This window comes from Rhinopithecus bieti, unplaced genomic scaffold (assembly GCF_001698545.2).
Source record: "Rhinopithecus bieti isolate Rb0 unplaced genomic scaffold, ASM169854v2 scaffold_56806, whole genome shotgun sequence".
NCBI classification, from domain to species: domain Eukaryota; kingdom Metazoa; phylum Chordata; class Mammalia; order Primates; family Cercopithecidae; genus Rhinopithecus; species Rhinopithecus bieti.
In genome coordinates, this window is record NW_016823424.1 from 796,567 (window position 1) to 806,070 (window position 9,504).

The 9,504-nt window shown below is 45.7% G+C and overlaps 1 protein-coding gene across 1 annotated transcript; it reads left to right on the forward strand.

Moving 5' to 3' along the window:
* Positions 1-235: 235 nt before the first annotated feature.
* Positions 236-5,894, forward strand: KRT1 (keratin 1). The gene is made up of 9 exons (XM_017861426.1): positions 236-900; positions 1,907-2,121; positions 2,440-2,500; positions 2,918-3,013; positions 3,183-3,347; positions 3,479-3,604; positions 4,157-4,377; positions 4,908-4,942; positions 5,035-5,894. Exons 1-9 carry the CDS (start codon positions 295-297, stop codon positions 5,436-5,438), a joined length of 1,929 nt encoding a protein of 642 aa, XP_017716915.1. The 5' UTR covers positions 236-294; the 3' UTR covers positions 5,439-5,894.
* The last annotated feature ends 3,610 nt before the right edge of the window (positions 5,895-9,504 follow it).

Genomic DNA, 9,504 nt, shown 5'->3' on the forward strand with positions numbered 1-9,504 from the left:
GGAAGATCTTGTGTGATAAAATAATTACCACATGAACCAATCTTGCATGCACAGCAATTTTGAGAGCCCATCCTGGGAGCTAGGTGTGTAGTGTTTATCGTATTGTTGAGGCTCGTAAAAATCTTGCATGGCTGCAGGCAAGCCAAACCCTTGAGAGGCACTGCATCTCCGCTGACTCTGGAGGACCAAGCCCAGTGCTTCCCTGTATATAAGGGGAAGTCTCTATGCTTGGGGTAGAGGAGTGTTTAGCTCCTTCCCTTACTCTACCTTGCTCCTACTTTTCTCTAAGTCAACATGAGTCGGCAGTTTAGTTCCAGGTCTGGGTACCGAAGTGGAGGGGGCTTCAGCTCCGGCTCTGCTGGGATAGTCAACTACCAGCGCAGGACCACCAGCAGCTCCACACGCCGCAGTGGAGGAGGTGGTGGGAGATTTTCAAGCTGTGGTGGTGGTGGTGGTGGTAGCTTTGGTGCTGGTGGTGGATTTGGAAGTCGGAGTCTTGTTAACCTTGGTGGCAGTAAAAGCATCTCCATAAGTGTGGCTAGAGGAGGTGGACGTAGTGGCTTTGGCGGTGGTTATGGTGGTGGTGGCTTTGGTGGAGGTGGCTTTGGTGGTGGTGGTTTTGGTGGTGGCGGCTTTGGTGGTGGTGGCATTGGGGGTGGTGGCTTTGGTGGTTTTGGCAGTGGTGGTGGTGGTTTTGGTGGAGGTGGCTTTGGGGGTGGTGGATATGGGGGTGGTTATGGGCCTGTCTGCCCCCCTGGTGGCATACAAGAAGTCACTATCAACCAGAGCCTTCTTCAGCCCCTCAATGTGGAGATTGACCCTGAGATCCAAAAAGTGAAGTCTCGAGAAAGGGAGCAAATCAAGTCACTCAACAACCAATTTGCCTCCTTCATTGACAAGGTGAGTTTCTCTGCTCAGTGCACTGGTAGGGCTGCTGCTGGTCCACTTGGGACTGGTGCAGTCAAAATACATGTAGGTTTGAACCTCAAGTTTCCATGTTTATATGGTTAAAAGGATGTTTTGTGGAATGGTCTCCTGGGAGATATGTTAGAAGCATGCTTGTGAATGGTGCTAATAACTCTCTCTTGGACAAAGGGTTCTGTGGTCTACCTAAAGATGGATCAGTGTGACATTAACATTTATGTGTTTTTTATTCAGCTCTTGAGCTGAATTGGGACTCATATCTGTTGAATGAAGATAATAGAAATGGGGCTAACTGAACTTTCCAGGGTGCAAGTGAGAACCCTGGAAAGGTCTTCCTAACCATAGAAAGGGAGCTGAGTGTGAACATAGTATAGAGTATTATTGTAGCAGAAAATATGTAGTAAGTCAGTGCCAAACATCTTTTGCTGTCAGAGGGGAGCTCTGCCTTGTAATAATTTTACATTGGTACTGGATGAGGCTAGAGCTTTTTTACACTAATATCTCCAAAAATCAGTTCTAAAAAAAACCCAGATAAACCATTTTTTAACTTTTTGCTTAATCATTAATAGTGCCAATCCAAGCTTATCCACAACAAATTTCAAATCCAGTTTTGAATTTTCCTGATATGCTTTTTGAAATGTGTGTGTGTCCTGGGGATGCAAACTAATTTTTATGGTAATATACCTCACAAAATTTTGGGAGGCAAATCTCTTAAATATCATGCACTTATTTCAAAACATAATTGCAATAATTCTGTATGTGCTTTGCTATTGGTATTTGTTTAGTTACTCCCTTCCAAGCCCTCTCTGAATTAACGAGTTGGGTTTTGTTATGCAGATGATGCTAACTTGATCATCTTCTCCCTATTCATCTGTCATGGTCAGAAGATAGGAACTGAAGTCCTTTTCCAAATGAGGCAGAGGCCTCCATGGCTATGGGACCCCTTTTCTGTATCAGGAGTAATGGGGTCTTGTGTTTTTAGGTGAGGTTCCTGGAGCAGCAGAACCAGGTACTGCAAACAAAATGGGAGCTGCTGCAGCAGGTAGATACCTCCACTAGAACCCATAATTTAGAGCCCTACTTTGAGTCATTCATCAACAATCTCAGAAGGAGAGTGGACCAACTGAAGAGCGATCAATCTCGGTTGGATTCAGAACTGAAGAACATGCAGGACATGGTGGAGGATTACCGGAACAAGTAAGGGACCCTGTCTGGGCAGTTCTTAATTCTTGCTCCAAAAGAGTTCCAGAAAGTGATAAGCTAAGATCATGAAGCAGTATGTAGCTATGTCTTTTCTTAGGTTAGAGGCACATCAATTTGGCATTTTCAGAAATCTTCATTTTCTCAGGAGATGGAAGTAGTTTAGTGGTTTTATTGCTCAGTAGAAAGGAGTGGCCAATATGTCCTAGGTTCATAACAGAAAGGCAGTGATAGGCAATGCCACCTTTAGTCTAGAATGCTGGACTTCAGGTCTTACCCCTTCTGAATCTCCTAATTATTTCTGCTTTCCTGCAGGTATGAGGATGAAATCAACAAGCGGACAAATGCAGAGAATGAATTTGTGACCATCAAGAAGGTGAGCAAATTCGGTACAATGGAACTCACATTTGAAATAAATAATGGAAGAGGGTCTCCAATTACTAAGCAGAAAGCAGCCATGATATGGAGAGCCAGGTAGTAGACCTGAGGAGTATCTGGAGTGGGGCTGTATTTTCACATCATCATGGACCTGGACTGATCCAGGCACTTGGCTTCTCCATATTTCTCAGCACCTTACATAGTAGGTGGAGAGGCAGGTTCTCAGCAAGCCAGGCGTACTCCCTTGATGGTGCTATCCGGGGGTGGGGCAGTCAGGGAACTGTGATCTACCTGGGGTAAAAAGGAGTGGAGTAGACCCAAAGCTCCTTTTTTTGCTTGGAGAATTCCCTTACAGGCAATGAGAGGGAGCTGCCCTGGAGAGAACGTGCCTTCATGATGCCCTTTGTTCCTCTAGGATGTGGATAGTGCTTATATGACCAAGGTGGACCTTCAGGCCAAACTTGACAACTTGCAGCAGGAAATTGATTTCCTTACAGCACTCTACCAAGCAGTAAGTCTTCCAGTTTCAACCAAGTTTTTCTAAATGGAGAGTTTTTAACCCTGAATCCACCACGATTCAGAAGAATAGATATTTATCTTTTATCTTCTGACTGCTTTCTCTGTCTAAGTTGTTTTTTGTTTCAGTGTTGTAAGAGTCACTAACCTATTATGTCTTGCAGGAGTTGTCTCAGATGCAGACTCAAATCAGTGAAACTAATGTCATCCTCTCTATGGACAACAACCGCAGTCTCGACCTGGACAGCATCATTGCTGAGGTCAAGGCCCAGTATGAGGAGATTGCCCAGAAGAGCAAAGCTGAGGCCGAGTCCTTGTACCAGAGCAAGGTGAGTGGGCTGAAGGCCTAGCCAGTTTCCCTGAAATGGCTTGTCTTGCTATCCTGTGTTATCTCATGTCTGTGTGTCTGTGCCATGCTGAGTTCTGCCCACATTTAACAAATGCTATTTCCCATCTTTAGTATGAAGAGCTGCAGATCACTGCTGGCAGACATGGGGACAGTGTGAAAAATTCAAAGATGGAAATTTCTGAGCTGAATCGTGTGATCCAGAGACTTAGATCTGAAATCGACAATGTCAAGAAGCAGGTATGTGCTTCCTCCTTCTAGCACTCAGCTGTATGGAATGGGGGTAACCCTCAGGTAAACGGCGAGTGCTTTCCTAGTTTTGAATCTTGCAATTCATACCGAGGCTACATTATTATCCCTGGTTCCTTTTGTGACTATACTAGTTTCCAGAATGCAGCCATCATGCTGGGTTCTCTTTAGGGAAATCTGTGAGTATGGCCTAATAGAGAAAGATGGGATGGTCAATGTGAGCAATCTAGCCTATGACCCAAAGTGGACTTAAGAGTTGGGGAGTGAGAGGAAGTGCAGCCAGGAGGTTTTAGAGTGGGTGTTTAGAAGAATGTCAAGTCTGTAAGGGTTGTAGGAGCCTTATTCAGGGCCAAGAGAGGCTGTTGAGTTACCCCTAAGGTCTTTTAAGGAAGTCAACATGGTGATCCGTTATCCTGTGTGATATGACTTAAGGCCAAGTGGTTCTGTTGGACTCACTATTGGCCTCACTGGAGTGGGGAGACCTGGGATGAGGAGGCCACGGGGGGAATGCATATTATGAGAGGATGTCATATTCTTTTTCAGATCGCCAACTTGCAGCAGTCCATCAGTGATGCAGAGCAGCGTGGCGAGAATGCCCTCAAGGATGCCAAGAACAAGCTGAACGACCTGGAGGATGCCCTCCAGCAGGCCAAGGAAGACCTGGCCCGCCTGCTGCGCGACTACCAGGAGCTGATGAACACCAAGCTGGCCCTGGATCTGGAGATTGCCACCTACAGGACCCTCCTGGAGGGAGAGGAAAGCAGGTGAGGAAGGGACGCTGGAAGTCGAAACTCTTCTCATGGTCTTCCTTCCTTGCGAGCTGACTGTTGTTGAAGACGCAGCCATCTGATTGCAGCTTGTCCTGGGTATGGGGAAATGAAAAGTACATGGAGCAGGAGGAAAGACCTAGTTTTACTTTGGGAGCTGGAGTTCCAAGCTGTTTATTTTTTAATTCTAGGGCTGTAACATACCTAGAAAGAGCTTTGAGGTGGAGCAAATTATTCTATATCTGGGCTGCCTCAGATAGCAGCTGGCCTAAAGTCAGCACCTTTAAAGGGGGCCTTCATTGGCTGCAAGGCTCTTGTCTCATTTATATGAGAATTTCTCCCTGTTTGGCTCTTGCTGAGAAAAATGACAGGTTTGGGAGGCCTGAGGGGACTGGGTTAAGTTTCAGATCAGGTGCACTGGAGCAGCCCCAGACTGGGAGAGTCTTCAAGGTGGCCGAGCGGGAGGAATGGGGAAGGGGTTTGTGAAGCTGAAGTGTCCTGAGGAATTTTTTTCTTTTCTTCTACAGGATGTCTGGAGAATGTGCTCCGAACGTGAGCGTGTGTAAGTCCAAGCCGATTTCTTAGGGGCATGTGCAAGCTTTGTTGAGTTGGAAAGGGAGTTGAAGTTGAAAATAACTGAGCTTCCTCTTGCAGCTGTGAACACAAGCCACACCACCATCAGTGGAGGTGGCGGCCGAGGAGGTGGCGGCGGGGGCTACGGCTCTGGAGGTGGCAGCTATGGCTCCGGAGGTGGGAGCTATGGTTCTGGAGGTGGCGGCGGCGGCGGCCGTGGCAGCTATGGCTCCGGAGGTGGCAGCTATGGCTCCGGAGGTGGCGGCGGCGGCCATGGCAGCTACGGCTCTGGAAGCAGCAGTGGGGGCTACAGAGGCGGCTCTGGAGGAGGCGGCGGCGGCAGCTCGGGCGGCCGGGGCTCTGGCGGCGGGAGCTCCGGAGGCTCCATAGGCGGCCGGGGATCCAGCTCTGGGGGTGTCAAGTCCTCTGGTGGCAGTTCCAGCGTGAAGTTTGTTTCTACCACTTACTCTGGAGTAACCAGATAAAGAGATGCCCTCTGTTTCGTTAGCTCTAGTTCTCCCCAGCATCACTAACAAATATGCTTGGCAAGACCAAGGTCAATTTGTCCCAGCCTTACTGGAGAAAAGAGCTATGGTTAGTTACACTAGCTCATCCTATTCCCCCAGCTCTTTCTTTTCTGCTGTTTCCCAATGAAGTTTTCAGATCAGTGGCAGTCTCAGTCCCCTGGCTATGACCCTGCTTTGTGCTTTCTCTGAGAAACAGTTCAGCAGTGACTACCACCCACGTGACATTTCAAAGCACCTTCTTAAGCCAGCCAGAGCAGGACCAGTTAGATCCAGGGTGTGGACAGCTCCTTAGCATCTTATCTCTGTGCTGTTTTGGTTTTGTACATAAGGTGTTAGCAAGTTGTTTTTCTTTTGTGGAGAGGTCTTAAACTCCTCGTTTCCTTGTTTTGCTGCAATAAACTGCATTTGAAATTCTCCATGTGTCTCAATCTCCCTTGTTTACGGCACTGTCTAACCTGGATGGGTGTTTTGTGAGGTAAAAGAAGACACTAGAGCCACGTGGCATATGGGAGAGTCATGCACACAAACATGAGAAAAATGCAGAGGTCAACCAGGTAACATTTCACCAGATTGGAATCACAGAGAGAGAGAGCAAGCACTTTCCCAGATGGTGGGGACGTCATGGAGAAATGCAGAGACTGGGTGGCAGATTTTATTCATTTGAGAAGGCTTTCTTGAAAAGGGCAGTGAGCAAGCAGGTTGGGAGGGAGAGGTGTGGCATTGAGAAGAAGGGAGAGTATGGCATGAAAAAGTAATTCTTCACGTAGAACAGCCAGTAAGGAGGGGCATGAGTAATATAGGGTCAGCAGTTACTGCAGCCAGAATACAGACTTTGGCTTGGGGAGTTCAAGAACTACGAGTGGTAATAGAGAGTTGGATTTTCCATTTCCCTTCTCTTTTTGTGCCATCATCCAAAGCTCTGCCTAATCTAAGAAGTTCCCTTGTTGACACATATCTCATACTTGTAAAGTAGTGCAAGAGGATAGCATAGTGGCCAGAATCATGGACAGTTGAACTCAGATATGCTTGGGTTTGAATCTTACCGTCACCATTTACTGGGTCTGTAATACAGTGCAAGTTATAGACATCTCCACACCTCAGTTTTAGTATCTCTAAATTGGGGATGATAATGCCTTCCTTGTGGGAATAGTGTGAGGATTGAATAAGATGAATACACATAGCTGAGCACATAGTAAGCACTCAATAAGTGCCAGTTTTAATGATAATGGTGATGATGATGATGATGATGACGTAACATTGCTTGTTGGACTCCATACAGCTCAGTAGATGCTTGCTCAAAGAAACAAGTTACCATCAATTTTGTAATGGTTCTATGACATGAAAAAAGCAGTCAAATTCTCTGAGGATCAATTTCCTTGGCTTCCAATTAGGAAAAGGCTTCTTAGCTCCAGAGTCCCACAGGGCTAATGGAATAAGGAGAGAATAGATCACACATGTATTATGCGAACACAACTCAGGTGAGCTCTATTCTTCCTTCTCAGTTATCCCTTCTGTAGGGACCTCAGTGTCCCCTGCTGTCTTTCTATGTCCTGACCGGGAAACACAGAGTGCCTTGGCTACTCCATCATTTGGCCAGCTGCATGCTTTCCTCTGCAGACTTGAAGCAAAGCTGGGTCTCGGACATTCTCAGGCACTGACAAAGCTGTTTAGTTGTTGCTAGGAAACACTGGGAAAGAACCCTTTTGTTGAACACATAGAAACTAGCTTTTGCTCTGAGCCAAATTTCTTAAACTCTTCTATGAAATTCCATAACCTGACTCCTTAACTGCAGACATACCCAGCTAGAACATCCCTCATCTCCCTGTCCACCGTGAGAATGCTGCACTTCACTCTGAACGTTTGGTCCCCCTTTTAAATACTGCACACTGATCACCCTGGCGTTTAGTGCTTTGTGTTTTTGGAATCCCACGTGGCTCCATTTTGGGATGGTTTGGGGGCACTTCCTCATGGATATCTCAACTGCTGTCACTGTCAGAATGAGTCCAGCAGTGGTTTGGCTGGATGAAACACCTTCACCACGTCCATTTCCATTTGGACTGATGTGAGAATTTGAAAAGCACTATGGTGGAGTAGAAAGAACAAGGAACTGTACTATTTAAAGGGCAGGTAAAGAAAAGGCTTCTATAGCTTATAGGATGTGTGGATTTTGGATGTGACTTGGCCATCCTGAGCCTAAGCTGTCTGGAGGGGAAATGGAGATGAGAATATTTGCCTCTAGACATCAAGAGGAAAAGAAATATAGTGTGAAAACATTTGTGAATTGTGAATGTGTTATATACAGAAGTAGCTGAAAGAATTAAAAGGGAGTGACAAAAAAGTAAAAGGCAGCTGGCTGCTCAGGGCCTCCATGGAGGGAAGTACCTTGATGTGGTCACTGTGGCTCAGTGACAGCTCTGCAAGGACAGGAAATTGATTTGTTAGTGCACCCAAAGTTGAATCTGCTCCTGAGTACTGATTTATGGGAACCAAACACACAAGAGATGATGGGTGTGTCAACCAGAAAGTCCATGCATTAGCTTGTGGGGAAACACATACTTTCAATGACTGAAATACCATCCTGTAATCAAGAGATCTGGGAAACCAAAGTAGTCACAAGAGCTGGCTTGATCTGTGGATTTAGAACAATGAGAGTTAGGTGGCCTTGAGGGAGATGATTCACTCTCCTCCACAGAAGAGCTGACCTCTGGGGTCAACAGATATAGCACCTCTCTCCTAGGGACGCTACTGAATGAACACTGACGTGTTCTTATACTTTGGCACACATTTTCTAGATTTTTTCTTAAGTTACAACTTTGTTTAGTCACATTTCAGTACTGGGAATATTCCTGTTTATCCTGTTTGGACTCAAGTTTTTATGGTAAGGTCATGAAACAGAGAGAAATACAATTTGCAGGGAAACTTACCAAGGCTTGTAAGGTTACAAGGATTAAATGAAAACCCTGTGTAAGTCAGTATATAGTGAAGAAGTAAATTGAGTTAGACTAAACGCCAAAATGCACCCATATTAGAAAGATGATAAAGGAAGACTCTGGATTCAGTTCTGTTCAAAAAACATTTTCTGCACAATTACTATGTATGAGGAACTGGGCGTTGGGGAGACAATCATGAGTGAGATGTGGTTCTTGCTTTCAGAGAGCCTAAAGACCTGGGTGGTAGCAATGGTAGAGATACATACAAGACACAGAAATAGATATGCAGGAGTATAGATGACTGAAAGTGATGCTTGGCAGGGCTTTAAAGAATGAATCAGAGTTTTTCAGGCAGACGAGGATATTCAAGGCAGAGGGAATCATATAGATAAGGACATGGAAGAGTGAAATTTCATGAAGTAGTCGAACATCTGAAGAAGCATGGAATTAGTGACAAGAAATGATGTGGAAAAGATATCCAGATCCAATCAAGAAGGGCCTTATAGGCATCCTGTGGAGTCTGGACTTTGACTTCTGGGTCAGAGGTTCTCAGATGGGGTTTTCATACCTATTGACTTATTAGACCTACTATGTACTGGTCCATTGGAAGGGAAAGGGGGTGTCTTACTGCTAGTGGAGTAGGAATTGAGTATGGACCACAGTTTGTCTTGTTTCCAAGTATCCCCTAAGAAATCTGGTCTGCTGATGGGAGATCTATTTATGGAAGTGTCTTTTTCCCTCAGGAATTTTATGTCTGAAACAGCTGTCATAGGTGAGGAGGAACTGGTAAAAGGACTTAATAAGAGAGCATCATGGTCAGATTGGTGTTTTGGAAAAATCAGCCAGGGCAGATGGGAGAGGTCCATATTGGAGGCAGGAAGACTTAGGAGACTATTGCAAAAGAGAAGACAAAAGACGATAGGGACTTGCACTTTAATTCCAGGCGTTAGAGGTAGTAGAAGGTCAGAAATGACAATATGCATTACAGGGATAGTTAGCTGCCATATCATTAGGACTTGGTGACAGATTGGATGGATGAGGATGCGGTGGGGTGAGGCAAAGAGGAGAGTCCACATTCCTGGTCTGGGTAGTAA